Source organism: Anolis carolinensis, chromosome 3 (assembly GCF_035594765.1).
Source record: "Anolis carolinensis isolate JA03-04 chromosome 3, rAnoCar3.1.pri, whole genome shotgun sequence".
Taxonomy (NCBI): Eukaryota; Metazoa; Chordata; class Lepidosauria; order Squamata; family Dactyloidae; genus Anolis; species Anolis carolinensis.
Window position 1 is genome coordinate 260,516,377 of NC_085843.1, and position 20,317 is coordinate 260,536,693.

The 20,317-nt window shown below is 41.0% G+C and overlaps 1 protein-coding gene across 7 annotated transcripts in view; it reads right to left on the bottom strand.

The window, feature by feature from the left end:
• The window catches only part of plch1 (phospholipase C eta 1), a 218,679-nt gene that overhangs the window by 148,328 nt on the left and 50,034 nt on the right, over positions 1-20,317 (bottom strand). Inside the window, exon 1 of one of the 7 annotated variants that reach the window (XM_016992034.2) lies at positions 10,863-11,018. The exons of the other annotated variants lie outside the window; for them this stretch is intronic. Coding sequence (XP_016847523.2) covers positions 10,863-10,872 — 10 coding nt within the window. The 5' untranslated portion in view covers positions 10,873-11,018. Of the gene's footprint in view, positions 1-10,862; positions 11,019-20,317 lie in introns of those variants that run through there. 7 annotated transcript variants of the gene reach the window in all.

Below are 20,317 nucleotides of genomic sequence, written 5' to 3' on the forward strand. Positions count from 1 at the left end.
GGGGAGGTATACATTTCTTCAGTGCTAAATTCTGCTTCCAAGTAACCAGTTCCCTCTGGCAAGTTAGCCTTCTTGTTTGCTTTTATTACGTAAGCCTTATGTGAATGAGCAGTTTGAAAAGATGTATTATGAAAGCAACTCTGAGCACTGTTTCTTTGGAATGCATGTGTACAGAGAACACAGTTTTAGGAAATATCAGTCTCAAATTAATGGGTTTTATCAATGACTATCTAAATATTTCAGGAAGTAATACACAACATTGGATTATCATTACCATCCTACCAACATTATTTATGCCACGAAGTAACACATTCTGCATAAAAAAATATGTTGGCTATATTAAATAAGCACTGATACAGGAACCAAATTCAAAGGGTGAGTTGAACAAACATTTATGCATATAATGGATGCATATAGGCTATATACAGAATCACATTTTGACTTTTTTTGGAAGTTGCTCTTCCAATCGAAGATTCCCTGGAATAAAAGGGAACATAACCCATTCTGCAGACAAAATCTATCAACAATGGGAGGAGTGAACACAATCCTGAAACTGCACCTCTTTGCCCATTATACAGTATATAGAGCTCCCTGTAAACTAATTCCTTTGTATTGCCTGTAACATTTATGAGAAAGCTTTGATGAAACTGAATTTTCTGATGCAAAGAATGACAGAAAGCATTGTTTACTCAGAGCCCTCTGTACAGACTCCGCTGCCATCACCCACAGCATGGACATGTCTGAATTTGATCACCTAAGTCTGTACATGACTATTACTAATACCCCATAATCACTTGTAAATGCCCAATAGAGCTTTTGGAGGCAAAACTATTGATAAATTAATGAGAGTTTATCCCACTTTTCTATATAACCATTTGCAGAAATACATTTTGATACTAGTTGGAAACGATGGATGTCTCTGAAATATGTCTGAAAAATTACAATCTGCAATCCATACTTTATTCTATGATCTAGTTGTGCCAGCAATCTTTCCTGGTTAGAGATAAGCAAACCTTCAAACTTTTTAAAGTCCCAGAAAAGCTGCTTTTAGGTTGTTGGTTTGTTGGTTTTTTTTGCTCTGGCACTGTAAGATCAATAACTGCTCAACTCACAGAACACAATGTGACTTTATACCCCCCAAATGATACATGCAATCACAATGAAATCATCAATGCTCATATACTTTTACTTTCTAAGACAAAAATCATTAAGGCACAGAATGATTGCAGGCTTGTTTATGAGTCAGCCTCATTGAATAAGATGGGACATACTTCAAAAATGCACATTGGACTGATCTCCTACACATTTGCAATCCTTTACCCACTTACCTTGAAGTCAGTATCCTTGAAGTCATTGTGACTCACTTCCAAGTATAAATGGATGCAAGGTAGTGCATTGTTGTTTGTTTTTGCACTTGGAAAAACTTTTTGAACCAAAATTCAGCTATAGAAATGAATCTTTCTGTTTAAAAAGGAATCAGACATCACCAACTCTTTCATAACAGTGCTTCCTTTTTGTAAATGCTATCAAACTGATCTAATCATAAGATCGCTTTTAAATAACTCAGATCAGAGTGAAAATCAACAGTCACTGAAACAACTAGTTGGAGAAGGAGAAATTTAAGTCCCAGTTACCACCCCCACCCCCAGTCCCACACACACACCATTTTTGTTCCCTGTTCAAATCTATAACTCTAAAAGAAGTACTAACCCATTTGGCCCAAGTGGCATCCTTGCGAAGTAGCAACAGTTCCCACCACATGGTACATCTCCGATGCCAGAACGGAAGCCATTGGAGCGTGAGGAGTCCAGATGTTGCTCAAAAGCTTTATGACAAGCCGACTATATTTATTCCACCTGACGAGCGACGATTCCCAGAGCTGAGCAAACTGAAAGCTGCCAGACTGGGACTGTTAAGCTGCAAGTCTGAGTAGTATCCCACACATGGCCTTACGCTCTAATCTGTATTGCAGTGGCAGGAGGCAATACCACCTTCAATTTGTCATTTATCCCTGTGTAAAATGAGGCCTCTAACATCCTGAGATTGCCTGGGTGCACACACTTGGTATTACCGAATCACTCAGATAACGTTAGATGTTACACTGACCCCTCTGCTACCATTTCAAGCGGAAAGCCTATTTCTAAGCAGTTTATGCATCACTCTGAATAATGCACAGCCTGCAGCATTTTTAAGAGGCACATTTTATTAAATGTGCAAAGGGAGCATTGTAGGGAGGTAGCAACCAACTCAAAGGGCAATTTCACTGAATTAAACTCACTGAATTGAATTCTATGAGTTTTGATGGTCAATTGCAAATGCTATTCAGTACAGTCACTTCAAACATGCAGTTTCAAACATTTAAATGTTAAAATGTACCCCCAAAATCCACCCATTGTAATACAGTATAGAACTCCTCAAATGATAAGCACTATGAGATTTTTTAAAAATCCAACACTCTGCAGTAGAATTCTATCTCCAGTTCATAACGGCATAAACTGGACACGCAAAAATTATGCCAGGAACTGAGCAAAGCTAGTAAACAATTTTCAGAGTCAGATGCGAAATGAAAACAATGGTTATTGTATATGCTCAAAATGCACTGACGGAAGGTATTACATATATAAGTGGTTCAGCACTCTCTATTATCCATTCATTCCTATTATTATTTTTATTGTATTGTATTTAAACCTCATCCTTGTAGTAAGCAACAACATTCCGAAGAGAGAGAATTTTATAGCCATCTTTTGGCCACTATCAAATGGATTGGGTGCATGGAGAAGGCCTTTTGAGATGACCTCATGGTGTGGTGCCAAAGTCAAACCAAAACTTTGCTTGACATGGGTGAGCCTGGATTTGGCTGGACATCATGTGCATGAGGACTATGCCTGAGAAGAGGCCACTTGCCAGTGACATAGGAGAATTAGCTGATGGGCGACACTTCTGGAGAGGATTATGGCCTTGAAGTCCGGGCTTATGAAATTTTTGGAAATATCTTCCTGGCCAACATGGGAAAAGGTAAGATGAACTTGAGAGGTCTATGGCTAAAGCACACTAAAAGTAAGGAGCAAGTTTCTATCATTCATAGCTGCAGATAAAAATGGAGAAACAAACAAGGACTGATGACTAGAACTCACATTAATAGATATAACCAACAAAGAAATGTCCTGGTTCTTTAGAAGGTTTTTGGTTTTCTGTGATAGATCTCCTTGTGATATAGAAAGTGCTTCATTTCTAGTAAGCTTTAGTACTATCTGGATTAACTATTTCACCTTAATATTGCACAAAGGGTCTTCCTAGTCACCAGTAAATAAACAGCAGTAAGGATAAAGAGAATCAGTTCCTGCACCACCATCACATGACATGCTCTGTATTAAAAAGAAAAGATGAATAATAGTGCAAGAGCTATAAAGTGTCTGTTTGAATGACAGTAGCAGTTCTCCCACTTTTTCCTCAGAGATGATCAGTTATGGTTTTATAGAAAAACCCTCTCAAACACAGGAAGCCAAAGGAAGAGAAACTTTGACAATGACTCTGGTTTCTCTCCTGCTCTTAAACATATAAAAATAAGAAGATAATGTTTGCCAGTACTATATTGGTGCCACAGATTTTGTTGCAGGCCAGAAAATCATCACTGTTCATGGCGGCCAGGAAAAGGCACTGCGATTAATTCAAAATCAAACATTGCTCGTCTTAGGCATTTAACAGTATGTCTAGCAAAAACATCATCTATACGTGTGCAAAATCTGGGTTGACTTAAACATGGGTCAGTGTTGGAACAGGGACTCAATACGGAAAACAGTGTGAAGAGGTAGAAGCAAGAAGCCTACCCACCCAGTTACACCTCCCTTGTGCAAACCAGAGAATGAAAGGCAATCCACGTAATTTCTTCCATCTTCACATCTTTCAGCCTGAGAGGAGTTTAGCATCAACACGCCGGAGTCATTTTGGTTATATTAATACCCCATTAAAAATGGCTACCATCACCTCACTACAGAAAGCCCTTATTAAAAATGGCTGTTGCTGTTCCATTCCACTTCAAGTGTCCCTAATGAAACACGTGTTGTATTATTTGGGCTTGCTCATGCTGCTGATGAATACTATTGTACTATATGAAAACTTATCATCAGATCAATGCTACTAGATGGGTCAAATCAAGATACATCTACTAGCCTAATGTTACATACAAAATAGCCAAAGCTGATTGAACTCAACACCAGCCATAATGGCTCAAGGGCACATTCTGCCAGAATACATCCAGTCTTGGGATACACAAAGGCATAACTCTGTTTTCAAGAAGCATTTATTCTTCAGGGACTGAAGTACGCATAACGTGCTCTTTCAATAAAGGCAAACAAGATGGGCATATCCGTCACAGCTTTGCACGTCTCAGTTGCATAACTACATTCAAGAGAACAAGACAAACTCTATAATTATTAGTAGAAATGTAATTTTTTACAAGCTGATAAAAAGGATCTTCCATTAGAAGCCTAATGCATTTCCTTTTTAAAAAGTAATCATATGGATAAACATTAAAAATTGCAATCGAAGAGAGAAAAAGAGGTCCACAAAGACTAGCTTTTATGGAATTATTAATATTACAATCATCTGATTGAATAAAAGATTAGATGGATCACAAAAAGGATTTCCCAACAATGGAAGCTGAATTATTAAAAAGGCATGATAGCTTCTACTTTTTAAATTAAATAACTAAACTGGAATGAGCAACAATCAGCATGAAGGCTGGACACACAAAAACACAACATGCAATAACAAGATGTAAAATAATCAGAAAATACAAAAAAAAGATACCAGCAACCAGGGCCGGCCGGAGATATTTTTTGAGGTGAAGCGGGGGTGCTGAAAAGCGCCCCGCCACCGGCGCCCTGGCCCCGCCCAGCGTGCCCTGGCCCCGCCTCCCACGCTGCGTGGGAGGCGGGGCCAGGGCGAATAGTGAGGGGGACGGGGCCAGAGTTGGCCCCGCCCCCCCGCCCAGCGTGCCCTGGCCCCGCCTCCCACGCAACGTGGGAGGCGGGGCCAGGGCACGCTGGGCGGGGGGGCGGGGCCAGAGCTGGCCCCGCCTCCCCCGCTACCCCCGCTCGCCCGTCTGGCCATTTCTAGCAGGCCAGAGTTAAGCGGAGGTTCCTCCAGGCCGCGATTGCGGCCTGGAGGAACCTCCGCTTAACTCTGGCCTGCTAGAAATGGCCAGACGGGCGAGCGGGGGTATCGTGGGAGGCGGGGCCAGCTCTGACGCCGCTCCCCCCCCGCCCAGCGTGCCTTGGCCCTGCCTCCCCAGCTCTGGCCCCGCCTCCCACGCTACCCCCGCTCGCCCGTCTGGCCATTTCTAGCAGGCCAGAGTTAAGCGGAGGTTCCTCCAGGCCGCGATTGCGGCCTGGAGGAACCTCCGCTTAACTCTGGCCTGCTAGAAATGGCCAGACGGGCGAGCGGGGGTAGCGTGGGAGGCGGGGCCAGCTCTGACGCCGCTCCCCCCCCGCCCAGCGTGCCTTGGCCCTGCCTCCCACGCAACGTGGGAGGCGGGTCCAGGGCACGCTGGGCGGGGGGCGGGGCCAGAGCTGGCCCCGCCTCCCACGCTACCCCCGCTCGCCCGTCTGGCCATTTCTAGCAGGCCAGAGTTAAGCGGAGGTTCCTCCAGGCCGTGATTGCGGCCTGGAGGAACCTCCGCTTGACTCTGGCCTGCTAGAAATGGCCAGACGGGCGAGCGGGGGTAGCGTGGGAGGCGGGGCCAGCTCTGACGCCGCTCCCCCCCCCGCCCAGCGTGCCCTGGACCCGCCTCCCACGCAGCGTGGGAGGCGGGGCCAAGGCACGCTGGGCGGGGGGGAGCGGCGTCAGAGCTGGCCCCGCCTCCCACGATACCCCCGCTCGCCCGTCTGGCCTTTCCTAGCAGGCCAGAAAGCAGCGGAGGTCCCTCCAGGCCGTGAAAGCGGGGCCAGCTCTGGCGCCGCCCCCCCGCCCAGCGTGCCCTGGCCCCGCCTCCCACGCTGCGTGGGAGGCGGGGCCAAGGCACGCTGGGCGGGGGGGGAGCGGCGCCAGAGCTGGCTCCGCCTCCGCTACTCCCGCTCGCCCGTCTGGCCTTTCCTAGCAGGCCAGAAAGCAGAAAGCGATTGCGGCCTGCAGGGACCTCCGCTGCATTCTGGCCAGCTAGAAAAGGCCAGACGGGCCAGGGCGCACTGGGCGGGAGGCGGGGCACCGTCAGGGCGGTGCCCCGCCTCCCGCCCAGCCTGACGGCGCCCCCCCGGGCCTGCGCCCGAGGCGGCGGCGTCAGGTGCCTCCATAGTGGGGCCGGCCCTGCCAGCAACACAGATTGTGGGAACATATATGTTACAATATCTATATCCTAAATTTCAAATACACAGTGGAGCACTTACACTGGCTAACAGTGATGACAAAATCAACAATCATTTTAAAAAAAAACCAAGGAGATGCTGGTACAACTTCTAAAAACATATAGTGAGAAAGTATGCCAAAATATTTTGAGGGTTGAACAACCAACTCAGCTAAATTCCAGGTCAAATTGAATAACCTCAGAACAAGCCAGATAGTATCCAAATCATATTGACTCAGTCTGAATGAAGTCAAAATCACTTCAGGATTGATTTGGCAATCTAAGTAGTGAAGGAAAGGAGATACTGAAAGTTAGGAAAGAGGACAAAAATGCCAGATCTACCATAGTGCAGCAGAATAGTGTGAACAAATTGTGTCAAAAACCCCAAATCATGATTTTATGATTGCCATAAGTTTCAAATGACTTGAAACACACAACAACCAAAGCTATACGAAAAAAATATATAGATGTCTTTCAAACATAAAAAGGCTTCAAATTCGGAGCTGGCAAGCTGCCATTTATGGAGACTTCCACCTAAATTACTTGTAAGCTGTTTTCTTTCCAGCAATGTAAATTCAGCTTGTGTTTGCAGCAGCCACAGTAAACACTATTTGCTTCTTTTCCTTCTAAGAGTGCAGTTTTATCTAAATCCAAATGTACAGCACTAATATCTTGACTGTAATTCAGCTTACTACTAGCAGCATGAAATTACTAGATGGTGCTCTAGCTTCTGGGCCTATTACATAAGGAAATAGCCAAGACCATCTAATGTTTTTAGAAAGAACGGCTGTTTTGTGCCTGTATTAAAGATACTGAATCTCCATTTCTCCTTTTGTTCATGCATTTTAGTTGTGTTTTCCTAGCACAGGATATAAGATTTTGCTAAGCTTCTTATAGCAGGTTTAATCAACTGTGTTCATGGGCCTCTGAAAGCAAGATAGATGTTCTTTTATTTCTATGTACATGTATTCTTTCTGCACACTCATACATACATTTACCAGTAAAACAGTCTGTGATTGTGTGCCTGTGTTTGTGTGTGTGTGTGTGTCTCTGTGTGTACTGAACCAAGGTGCCCAGCAGTCAAGACTGAGCAGAGATTGGAAGAATTTTTTGGATGACAATTCTGAATTCCCCAGGCATCAATATTGGAAAAAAGTCATTTTCCTAGCTATCAGTGTGAATGTTTCTGCTTCTTCCATTCATCCCAGTATGAGCCTGAAAGGCCAAATGTTTTGTTTCCAGGGTGCCGTGTAGGTTGTTGTAGCAAATGCACATTGATCAGCTGATAACAAGACTCAATCTATATCAATTAGGGAAATAAGGATGATGAGGACTCTTTTGTACATTCTGGTACAAGCCAACCAAATATGGACCTCCTATATTAGAATTCAGATTGGAGATTCACCTTCTATGAGAGTGGTTCTCAACCTGTGGGTCCCCAGGTATTTTGGCCTGTAATTCCCAGAAATCGCAGCTAGTTTACCAGCTATTAAGATTTCTGGGAGTTGAAGGCCAAAACATCTGAGGACTCACTGGTTGAGAACCACTGTTCTATGATGTTGCCAAATGTTCCAACTATGTTTTTAACCTGGAAGGTAATTTGTCTTTTGGAATGTATATTTTAAGAGATGTCACATGCCAATGCTACACTTACAACTTTTATTCAAAGCTGATTCAGTAAGCCCTTTTAAACAGCATAGAACAACAAACCACAAGTACTTAATTCCAAATGTGGCTTACAGCCAAAAACTGTTGAAAATACTCCACCACTTCATTATGCTACTCAGAACACTAGCTTTATTAAAAACAAACACAGCAAATTAGTTTACACAGCTTAATCACCATGATGGGGACCATATTTGGTATAAGGCATACATGGAGAGTTGACGAAAAGGTTATTCAAATATATTTTTAAAGTTCTCTGCCAAAAATTACTGTCGTTGCTTTGGCAATTGGAGCAACAACAGAGAAAATCAAAGAACATACCCAAGGCCAGGGAAGAAAGATGCAGGAGAAAAATATGATGGTTAGCATTGGATAGGAAATATGATGGTTAGTGTTTGACTGGGTATTGGGAGATGCAAGACTATCTCTACTCAGTCATGAAACACAATGAATGGCCTTGGGCCGGCATCTCTCTCTTTCTTTCTCTTTCTAAGCTTGACCTACTTCACAGGGGTATTATAAGGTATTACAAGGATAAAGCAGGGAGGAGACTTACCTATGCCACCCTGAGCTCATTGGGGAAAAGATGGGAAATAAGGAACAGAGAGAGAGATGATTACATTAACAGGTTTTTGACATGGCCTTGGAGGCTGCTTCCTCTTTTTAATTTTAAAATACCTCCCCGCCCCCCATCCCAGCTTCTAGGGACTCCTCATACCTGTTTTTCCAGTCAACACCACTTCTTTAAATGTCCATGTAAGACATCATGATCATCTGAGCATAGTAGAAGATTCTATTCAAGCAAAAGACTTGATGCAGAGAGCACCAATTTCTTGATGTGGATTTTCAAGGTTTGAAAGAAAATATGAATCCACATCATATGTGGTGGTGGACTGGCAGTGGCAAGATTTTACCCCACAATGTGCTATGGACCAGCACCATATTTCTGCTCCTTGTCCTGTTTTCCTGTTAGCTTTCTGAGGACTGACAGCCAATTTCTCACAGACTGACACTGGACCATGGACTACCACTTTGAGTAGAATGGCAGCTTAAATGATAGACTAAGTCTCCAGAACTCCAGAGTGCAAATCTACCTTGAGACTCAAATTTGGAAGAAAGGAGGGATAGTAATAACAACTATTACTACAGTAACAATAATATCAATATCCTTGCTCAGCCAGGGAAAATAGCTTGGGCAAGTCCCACATCCTCATCCTTAAAGCAAAGCAATTGCAAATGTATAAATTGTGCATATAACAACAAATGTACGCTCTCCCCAGTGACAAGAGATAACTTGTTAAATATTTTAGTCATTTTATGAGCAGCTTAATTAGATTTATTAAACTTAATTGACTAAAATACTAACTTAATTTCAGAATTAAGTTATTAATTTAGTTAAATAGACTTAGAGGATTTTTGATAATGATAATTCGAGTAATTCCAAGGTTTGAAGAGGCTCTACCAAGTAAAATTGGCAGGTTAAAAATAGGAGTGGTCCTACTTGTGTCTCAGGGGTCCTCTTCTGTTTTACACTGAATACTACATAGAGCTTTCTCATATGCCGTATGTAATCTCTGGCCCAGCCCCCTCACCAGTCCCAAATTAGAAATTTCAAGCAAGTTCACCACATGAAGACTTGGAAATGTAATTCAAATAGGAGGGGGCATAACACTAATAAAACGAATGGCCTGTTCTGGAAAGAAAAATAACTTAGAGCCTAGAAATGTTTATCTTTTTCTCTACACCTCCAAGACTCATGCAGAGAGATTCTGGGAATTGTAATCGTAAAAAAGAAAGTTATCCCAATTCTACCATTGCTAAACTAGAGCCATGGACAGTTCTCTGGCTAGCACCTAAGCATCTCCACCTCAGTCAAGTATCTGCCAGCAGTATTATTTCAGGCTACATCTCAAGGAAAATATTTTTATAAGATTTTGCAAGAAAAGCAAGCTGTGGTTCAGAAGGGAGTACAGAGGCCCATTCACAATGCAGTATTATTCCACTTACAGGCCATGGTTCCATTCTGGTTTTGTTGAGTCACTAGAGTGTTCTGGCTGAGAACTCTAAATGCTCCTCCATAACCTGCTATTCTTAGAACTCCATAGGATGGAACCACAGCAGATGAAAAGAAACACACTGGGTCTTTGGTTTCCGTTAGGATTTGGTTCCAGAACCCCTGTGGATACCAAAATCCACTCATGCTCAAGATTCATTATATACAATGGCAAATGGCATCTCTTATATAAATTGACTAAGTCAAGATTTGCCTTTTGGATTTTTAAAAATATTCTCCAGCCATAGATGGGTAATCTATGGATACATAATCTATGGATAGCTAACCATAATCTTGTGGATTGGTTTTACAACACAGCTATGGTGGGAAGGAAATGTTCTCCAAAGAAATGTGTCCTACCCATGTTCAGAGTCACCAAACAATAAAACGCAGAATTTGCACAAGCAAAAGTGAGCCATTTTATCCCATACTCCCAAGTTTCAGAAAATGTGTAACAAAATTCAAAATGTTGGCCTGCAAATGGGGAGTTGGGAGAAGTTAAATAAATATCATGTCTATAAACACAAGCATTGACCTCTATGTCTCCAGCTGCAGAATTACAAATTAGGACCTGGAATATTACTGAACAATATTTGGATGGGGAAATCTTTCAAGAGTGATAATCTTAAAAACGGCAAACAAGAAAGCACTGAGAAAACCTTATTTCCAGCTATAGGAAATCCTGATTTCAATGGCAGCTCTGCTCAAATAAATTCAACAAACAGATAAATGAAATTTACAAGAAAAACAATTGCATACAAAATAGTTTCAAATGGCTGTGAAGTAACCTCTAAAAAGGCTTACCTTTAATCATGAGTAGATATTAATTTGGAAAGCTGTTATCCCACACCACATACTTTCCCTCCACGATTATGGTCAGTTAGAAAACAAGCAATAGTTCTCTTTCTTCATTAGTCAGTTACATCAGTCATAACACTGGTTTTCCCGCTTTGGCTAGAATGCTGGAATGTAGGAACAGACTTGTTTCTTACTGTACTATTGGGTACGATACTGCAGTACAGTGTTCACAATGTTTCTAGAACAAGAACCAGAGATGTTGGGTACATTTACACTATAGAATTAATGCAATTTGACACCACTAACTCCTATAATTCAATGGTACAGAATCACATGAGCTGAAGTTTTAAACAGTCTTTAACTTTCTCTGCTAATGCCTCATCAAAATAGAAATCCCAGGATTCCATAGCGTTGACCCATGGTAAATTGTGGTGTTAAACTGCATTAATTGTGCAGTGTAACTGCACCTAGATTCTAAAACAGCTAAGAATTTATACTAGCATATGGTCGAAAACACTCTTGTGTCATGCATGCAGTATCCAGAACAGTACAATATTTCACTACACTAAAAAGGATGAAATATTATGTGAGATATATACACAGGAACTGAATTCCTGGATTTTACACTCCAAATCATTGAAGGCAATGCAGTTTTGTCTCAAGACAAGAGCAGACCACTTACCGAACTGTAACCTAATGAGGTCAGAATATACAATATCAATTTATAGGGGATAAAGCTATTAGTCAATATAGGTAAAAGGTAAAGGTTTCCCCTGACATTAAGTCCAGTCGTGACCGACTCTGGGGGTTGGTGCTCATCTCCATTTCTAAGCCAAAGAGTCGGCGTTGTCCATAGATACCTCCAAGGTCATGTGGCCGGCATGACTGCATGGAGCGCCGTTACCTTCCCACCGGAGCGGTACCTATTGATCTACTCACATTTGCATGTTTTCGAACTGCTAGGTTGGCAGGAGCTGTGGCTAACAGCGGGCGCTCATTCCGCTCCCGGGATTTGAACCTGGCACCCTTTGGTCCTCAAGTTCAGCAACTCAGCACTTTAACACGCTGTGCCACCAGGGGCCCCATTAGTCGATATAGAGTAGTATTATTTCCTTGAACAACAATAGCTTTTCCATCGTTTGGGGAAAAACATTTCCTGTTACTTGCTCTACATTGAAAAGTTCTCTGGCTGAGACTTCTAAACATTCTTCCTCTCTAAACTGCAAATCCTAAAATTTCATAGTATGGACCTGCGGCAATAAGTATGGAATTGTAATGTAATAAATGTGTAGTATGAAAGGGACCTGGAGTTCATGGAGTTCTCTCTTCCATAGGGTCATCCTAAGTGCATTCCTGTCTCAGACATCTATGGGGCCAAGACTTTCTTTGTAGCTGAGATGATGGTGTCATCTGCAACTCAGCTTTCTCTTTTGCCTCTAAACTTAGCTGTAATCCTCATATCACCAAGTTCTTCAACAACTCTAGATTTCTGAGCTACTTATGTTGTAGTGCAAAATATTTAGGGCTACCCTGATCATGAATAAGGCAACTAATGCCTATCTGTCTTACAAAAACATCCACTCTTGGCAGAGATTAAAACTGCATTTTTGAAGTCAGACCATTACATCACTATTCATGGACTTTCAGCATTCACAGGTATGCTAGATCAGATCATAGGAATTAATCTCTTTTACCCTCAAGGCAAAGAGGTCAGTCCATCCACTTTCTGTCAAACAGAAAATATCTGGAAAAAATAATTGTCGGCATCCTCCTTCCTGCATGAGAAATACTCTGCAGGAACCAAGCCAGGCAGAGTATTTTATTATTGAGAAATTAATATAGGAAGTCCAAAGATTCTCTCATGACCATTGCTAATTTTAAAAAAACATATTAATTGCTCTGCACTGCTTCAGAACAAGTACAGTTATGTAGCCGCAAGAGCTAGTGATCTCTGATAATGAGTCATAACTTTATTTATGCCATTAAAACATCTAAAAACCTCTTCTGGTCTCAATCTTTGCACCTACTGCATGCAATGAAAACATCCAGCTCCTTAGCACAAATCATTTTTCCACCATGCATTCCCTCTCTTCATTAATGGTTTAGCTGCAGCAACAAAAATGAGACTGGATTTTCCTGCATGAGACTACGGTTCATGCAGGCTAACTCAAGTGTCCAAGGATTATGAACTACAAAAGACAGCTCAGTCTGCCCTGAGGCAAAAAAAACCCATGCAGGAACCCTAAAGGAGAAATATAAAAAGGAGAAACACATCTACTTGCCTATTTAAAAGGCTCACTGCTGGAAACTAAACGAGGGATCAAAGGTCTTTCTGGACCCCCTCAATTCACACAGGATCTGTTCTTCTTCCAGCTTATGCAGGCTCTGAGAAAGAGCCACTGTGTAAGCAGGAAACCCAGCCAGAATGATGCAAGTTATTGGGGAGAGCTGCAGACTTTTGCATACATTATGCTCAATTCTTCCAAAGATGGGAATACATTACAACAATTTTTATTGATAGAAACCTCGTGTGCTCAGATTCATGGTTGCTTCTTAATAAATTGTTTATCCACTTACGTGAGCAAAATGCATGAATCATGCAATAGGCCTGTTTTAAAAAATCAAAGCAGTTTACAGGTGAAGTTATACTTCCATTGAGCTTTTTTGGAAGTTGCTTTAAAGATAATTAATTCCACATAGTTCAGAGAGAGAGTCAGTGTGATGTAGTGGTTTTGAGCATTTGACTATGATTCAGGAGACCAGGGTTCAAATCCCATTCAGCAATGGAAGCTCACTGGATGACCATGGACAAATGGTACTCTCTCAGCCTCAGAGAAAGGCAAAGCTTGCCAAGAACATCCCATGAGAGATTCACCTTATGGTCATCATAGGACGGAAATGACTTGAAGGAAGACAACAGGTAAGAAAGTTTTACAAATCACTTTTCCAGCCATCTTGCTTATGCTGGTTAGAAGCCTCTGAAAGCTGTAGTCCAAAAGAATAAGTTTTCTACATTCCACTTCCAAGTCATCCTACAAAATTGATAGTTGTCATCACAGTTATAAGAGCTAGAAACAACTTTTAATTTGCAAATGCAACTTTCAGTTGTCTTTTTAAAAAAGAAACCTTACAAACCATCTGGTAGAAAATTCATTCTTCTTCCATCTGCCATCTAAGTTCCCACAATAAAGCATGAGGTACAGCTCAAATAAGCCCTTTTATTACTTATTAATCGCCCTCCATCCAAGATGCTCTAGGCGATTTACAAGATAAAATTGTAAAGGATAAAAACATACATACAAATATTGATAAAATTAACATAGATCAAAAGCTCTAGTAAAGAGCCAGGTCTTGAGTGCTAGGGTAAAAGGCCCTAAAGGTTATGTTTGAATGACTACGGAAGATTCACTTGATCTTGAAACAGGGTTAAAAACAGGAGTTTAACCATAATCCTGTGAACAACTTCAGCTGAATGTCAGGGAACTGAGCCTGGCTGTGTTAGGATCACTGGGGATAAGGTTAAAGGATTACAGTAGGAGAATATAGGCATTAATCCCTGTGTTCCAGTGAACCCAATGGAAGGAGTGAGGAAAAGGAATGAATAAGAAAGAATAGATGGATACTGTAGTGAATCTGATTTTCCATATCAAGATTCACACAGACACCTCCTTTCATGCTGTACAATTACAGTTATTTGCCATTGCTGTATCCTATGAAAACTGGAATTTGTGATTCAATGAGACTTTAGAGAATTTGAAATGCTTTGTGAAACTACATATCCCGGGATTCTGTAGGATGGAACTAAAGCTGTTAAAGCAATATCAAAGTGCCGTGATTCCATAGTGTAACTGGGGTCTCACATTCCATTACATGCATGGATCTCATCATGGTTTCTGGAAGGGACAACAATGAACAGTCAGGATATTCAACAACAATAAATTTAACTGTTAGGATACCTCATATAGTAACTCAAAAGTAGATGTGTGTATGTTAGTACTATGGCTTATGGAGCTCATTTGCTCTATGCTTGGTTCCAGCTGGTCGACTATGGGATTCAATTTTTGTTTGTTTAAGTTGATCCCACAAGCCTAAAATCTGACCTTCTTAATGCGCAGCTCAAAATAAACACTGCTGACCCTGAAGTTGCCTCATTAAGCTGCTTGTTACCTATAAGGCATATGCCTGTTTTAAGCAGGAACATGCAAATTCAGATTCAAATGTTGAAAACCTTATCTAGGACCTCATCCCTCAGATTCTGGGCTCAGTTTCCATGCACTTCGGAAACAAGAGTCCCATGGAGACCATCACTTGATGTAAAGACACTTCCGGTGGGACTTCATGGAATTCTGTTTCCGCAGTTAATGGGAACAAAGCCCAGAACAGTGCTTACCTGACTCCAAATGGGGGAAAGTGGAGAGAAACAGGGGGGAGATGGACAGGGAAATGATGTGGGATGGCTGGCTATCTCAGAATACGGACTCAACAGGAGGGAACGGAGTAAAATGGTTCCCTCCACTTTCTCCCCAATTATGTGATTAGGTCCCTAGATTCTCCTGCCCTGTATGGGTACGATGTTGGGGAAAAATGGGGGGGGGATACTAATTAATTAACTGCATCTGATAGTTGATGTGCCCTGAGGGAGTGTTTTTTTTTTTAATCCATCTTTCTTTCATCAATCCTGTGAGGTAGAACAGTCTGTGAACCAGTGATTTGCCCAAGAGATCTCAGTAATATGAATTGGCTTTTTAACCAATTTTGTTCTTGTACTCAGTTATCAAGTACGCTTTGATTTCTGATAATGTTATGATTGAGGGAGCTCCGATCGCCTTATCTTCAACAGCCCTATTCAAGTCTTGCAGACCCAAGGGCTGAGGCTTCCTTGATTTTATCCATCTGTAACGTGCCCTTCCTCTTTGTCTACTGCCTTCTACTTTACCAAGGATTTTTTTTCTAGTGAGTCATATATCTGCAGAAAATAACTTGTAAATGCTATAAAGTTAGTCAGGCCAAAAGAGAGTGGAGGAGAGAGAGAGAGAGAGAGAGAGCAAGACAGATAGACCATCCCAAAGTCAATCATAGCCTAGTAGTGATATGGATATGTGTCTCCCAAGTCTCTGACTCTCATGACTCAGGACTTGGGACTCTAAGAAGGATCTTTCAGCTCAACTGGTGGAATGGCAGCCTCAGGATACTCTGGAGGCTAATCAGACACTGGTTCCACCGGCACATCAGATGAAGAGGCCCAGCCCCAAGCCTTCTATTTCAACCTGTAGACAAGTGCGTAGAACAAAAATGGTCAATGAGTCTTTCAGCCAAAACCAAAGAAGCTCTCTTAATCAGGGATAGCTCACGTCAACCAATTTAAGGAACATCTCTGATCTTGTTGGGAACAACTGACCATTCTCCAGCTTTAGTGATGCATTCAGTGATGCCTTGACTGAAGAGCTTAATTCATTCTGTGACCAAGCTCATAACTCAAAATACTCTTACTTCAAAGCAAATTTGCTATTAATCCATTCTGATCTCCCGAACCCCGCCCGCATTTTTGTTATGTGTTTTTAAATAAGAATATGTACTTTATAAATAACGTATAATGTATTAATGTGCATTCACATGAAACAATAAAAAAGGAAGATCAATTTTAAAATGGTAGAAGCACAAAGTTATGGCAAAGAAACACAAATCACAAAGTGAAGAAGTAGAAGCATCATTTTATTCATACTGCACTCATCCCAGCCTCCCTCCCTCTCTTGCTCTCTCTCCCTCTCTCTTTTCATGAAGCCAGGAGTAAAAACCACAATGTCAGCTAACCCAAAGTTCCTCAAAGCAAACAAGAGCAAAGCAGACATCAATCTCCTGAAGCAGACAAGAGCACAAGGCATGATGGCTGCTCCCTTGAAGCCCTAAAGCCTTGTATTCTCATGCTAGAACTCCCTCCGATGCTAGGTCTTAACTCAAAATGCTGCTCTTATGTCAAAGCAAAACCTGGGCCGAGCAATAGCTCTTAACTCAGAACATTCTTAGGTTGAAACACTCTTATGTAGAGGTTCCACTGTATGTTGCTGTGATTTTGCTCTTATATTGAATAATGGCCCAGCTTGACTCTTTGAATCTTGAATTGTCTAGGACTCTCCAGACTTTCGAGAATTGCTTTGACTTCTCTTCTCCACTTTTCCTTGCAAACAATCCCTTTCAAGCAAGTTTATCTCCAGTAACTCTATTAGCTTTACCAGTCCATCTTATTTGCAAGAGTCTGGAATACAGTGCTTGTTCCCTAAAGGGTATCTGGGGGAGTATCAAAGCATGGAGCAGGACACAAATGAACCAATCCAGCCACAAATCTGAAATTACCTACACCTCTAGGGAAGATAAAATATTCATATACAGTAATAGGAGTGAACAAAGTTTGTGATCTTTCAGATGTTGTTGGGTTCTAAATTTCAACATTTCTCACCATAAACTGTGGCAGGTAGGACTGATGGGATTTGCAGACCTACAAAATCTTGTATGGCAAATTTGACTCAACCCTTGTCTACATCTGACAAAGAATACTTAAGTCCATGAAAGCTTGTAGTACAATTTCTTTATCTTAGTTGGCCTCAAAGGCCCTGCAGGATTCCTTTGTAGTCCACTCTAGAAAAATATCTTGAAGAAAAAGGAATTTACTGTGTATTATAAAACTGATCCCTTGTCCTTATCCTCTCCAGTTTCAGCACAGGGAAGTGCCAGATGGCTTTCTCATCGGACGTTATTCTTTCAAACCATGAGGACTAGAATATTGTGTGTGTGTGTGTGTGTGTGTGTGTGTATGTATGTGTGTGTGTGTGTATGTGTGTGTGTGTGTGTGTGTGTGTGTGTGTGTGTGTGTGTGTGTGTGTGTGTATATATATATATATATATATATATATATATATATATATATATAAACAAATAAAAAGCAATTTGCCTGTTTTCACACAACTCTAACAGTTCTGTGATGTATTATGTGATCAAGAATTATGGAGACTTCTAGATTCTATGTATTTCTAGTTAAACAGATGCAGTCAAGTGAAGAACATTGTTCATTTTCATTTCATTAAAACTATAATGTAGGTTACGTGAGTGGCATAAATGAAAAGCCCAGGGGACTGGCTTGCGTTGGGCAGAACATAGGGGAATTCGTTGAACACTCCCAACTATTTCACCACTAAAAAGGGAAATGTCTTTGCTTATCTAGAGCAATGACTATGTTAATTAGAAATATTCTAAATAAGAAAGGTACATTTAGGCTCTTGGGAATTGTATTAAGCCAGGTGAATAAAAAGTAAAGTAACCTTAAATCAAATGAAACATTTCCATCCAAATACTCTCAACAAGAGAAACAAATTTTTAAATCACAGAAAGAATCACTGTTATATGGAAAAAGGAATTCCTGTGGCTGATTCAAATTGGACTCTCTTGGTCTCTCCCTGCTACTTTAAGGACTTTAGCAAAGCAGCCCGTAACAAAGTTAATCCTTGTCAATTATTAAACACCTATTCACATATCCATTACCTTATAAAACACCACACATGAAACAGATGGACTCATCTATTACTCTCTTTGGCTTCAGCATATACATGAAATTAATCTCCAAGCTCTATATACCAAAAATATCAACACAGTTCCTGGAATTCAGAAAGACTAAATCCTCTGTACATGTTCCTCTCCTCTAAATGGTGTGCTGGGTATGTGACTCATTGAAAGGCTTTCTAAGACTGTTTGAAATGGGAAATTGTTTCCTAGAATAATTTAACTTCACCATTTTCCTCCTTTGATTTCTTTACCTTTTGAGAACACAACAGAACTTTTGAATTTGGCTAGCCAGAGACCAATGCTCAAAGCAGAAAACCACAACACTGTTGAGTATCTCACTCAGGAAATGCATTGGAGCATAAGTTTGGATTTTGGAGTTTTCTGGATTTTGAAATACTTGCTATTTTCATATATATATATATATATATATATATATATAGAGAGAGAGAGAGAGAGAGAGAGAGAGAGAGATCTTATTCATCTCATGAGGTGAACCCAAATCCAAACACAAACTTCATTCACGTTTCATATATACCTTATACACATAACCTAAAAGTAATCTTTATAGCACAGTGATTTTAATAATTTTGTGAATGAAACGAAGTTTACATACATTGAACCATCAAAAAACACAAAGGTGACACTTCCAGCCACACATATGAACAGTTTCAGAGTTTTTATTTTTGGAATCCCAGATAAGGGATGCTCAACATGTACTAGCTCATCTTATACATGCCCTTGTTAACCTTTTCATGCCCCCCAAAATAATCCGCCAGTGTTAAGTTTTCTTTTGCCTAGTCACCTATGGATAGGTATTATTAACTTTGGTGATCAGATTAAAGAAACATTTAGAAACTCCACACTAGTCAATTTGTGTAAGAAGGCATGAAACTGTGGGACACAGGTTAATTTTTGAATGTGAATGGTTTTAGCTCTATTTCAACTTTTGAAAGGTACTGAAAGCCCCAGGGTGAAGAAAAAGTGGAACATAAATCAATATAACACCAGTATTATATTGACAGCCTTTGTCAGTGGTAGGTCAATGAAGCAGGTAGTTTACAGCAGAAGAAGGAATTATCCTTTAGCTGATGGGACTCAGACCCCTTTTCAACAACTGGTAGAATATGAGCCCAAGCCAGTGCTATTTGATGTCCGAAACAAGCATCCCCCCCCCCTACACACACACAAACACACAATGTGCCACAAACCAGAACCATATTAGTGCTCATTGCTACAGTCATCACTTTATTCTTTCCTAGAAACTGGCCAAGCATAGGCAACAAATAGTTCAGGAATAGGGACTAGTAGCACTGAGTAGAACCACACTCAATAACAAATTCCATCCAGACTATCCCAAGACCAACACTCTGAAATCCCATGATGGTTCTGTACTGAGACCCATCTCACCCATCACCTCTGGCATATTAACAGGAAGATGGATCACCACAGAGTTAAATACTGTAGCACAAAACCAAACCACGAAAGTTTGTTTAGACATAATCCAATGTCCATCTTAACATCTATGAAGACAAGACAAGTAGGTTGCTCATAAAAATGGATATATCCCAGTTGGTTCTCAGCTATTGGTCTATTTCCAGCTTCAAATTATCATTTTATGTGTTAAAATCTAGCTATGACGCTGATAAGGCCTGTAGACCCCATACTTGGGGACAAAAGCTAGAACCACTGCAACAATGTTCTTCTTTGCTGAGAAATTCAAGAAACTGTAGTGTAAAACAATGCTTTTTCCAAGTTCTCTGTGTTTCTTGAGACCACAAACCTAGTCAGCCAAAAATGCAAAACTGGTGAGCTTTACCAACAGTTTATAAGATTAGAAGTCAAGAGAAGGTGTATTAGATTTGAAAAGAAATAAGGAGGTTGAACTAGGAAAACTCAAAGGGAGCAGA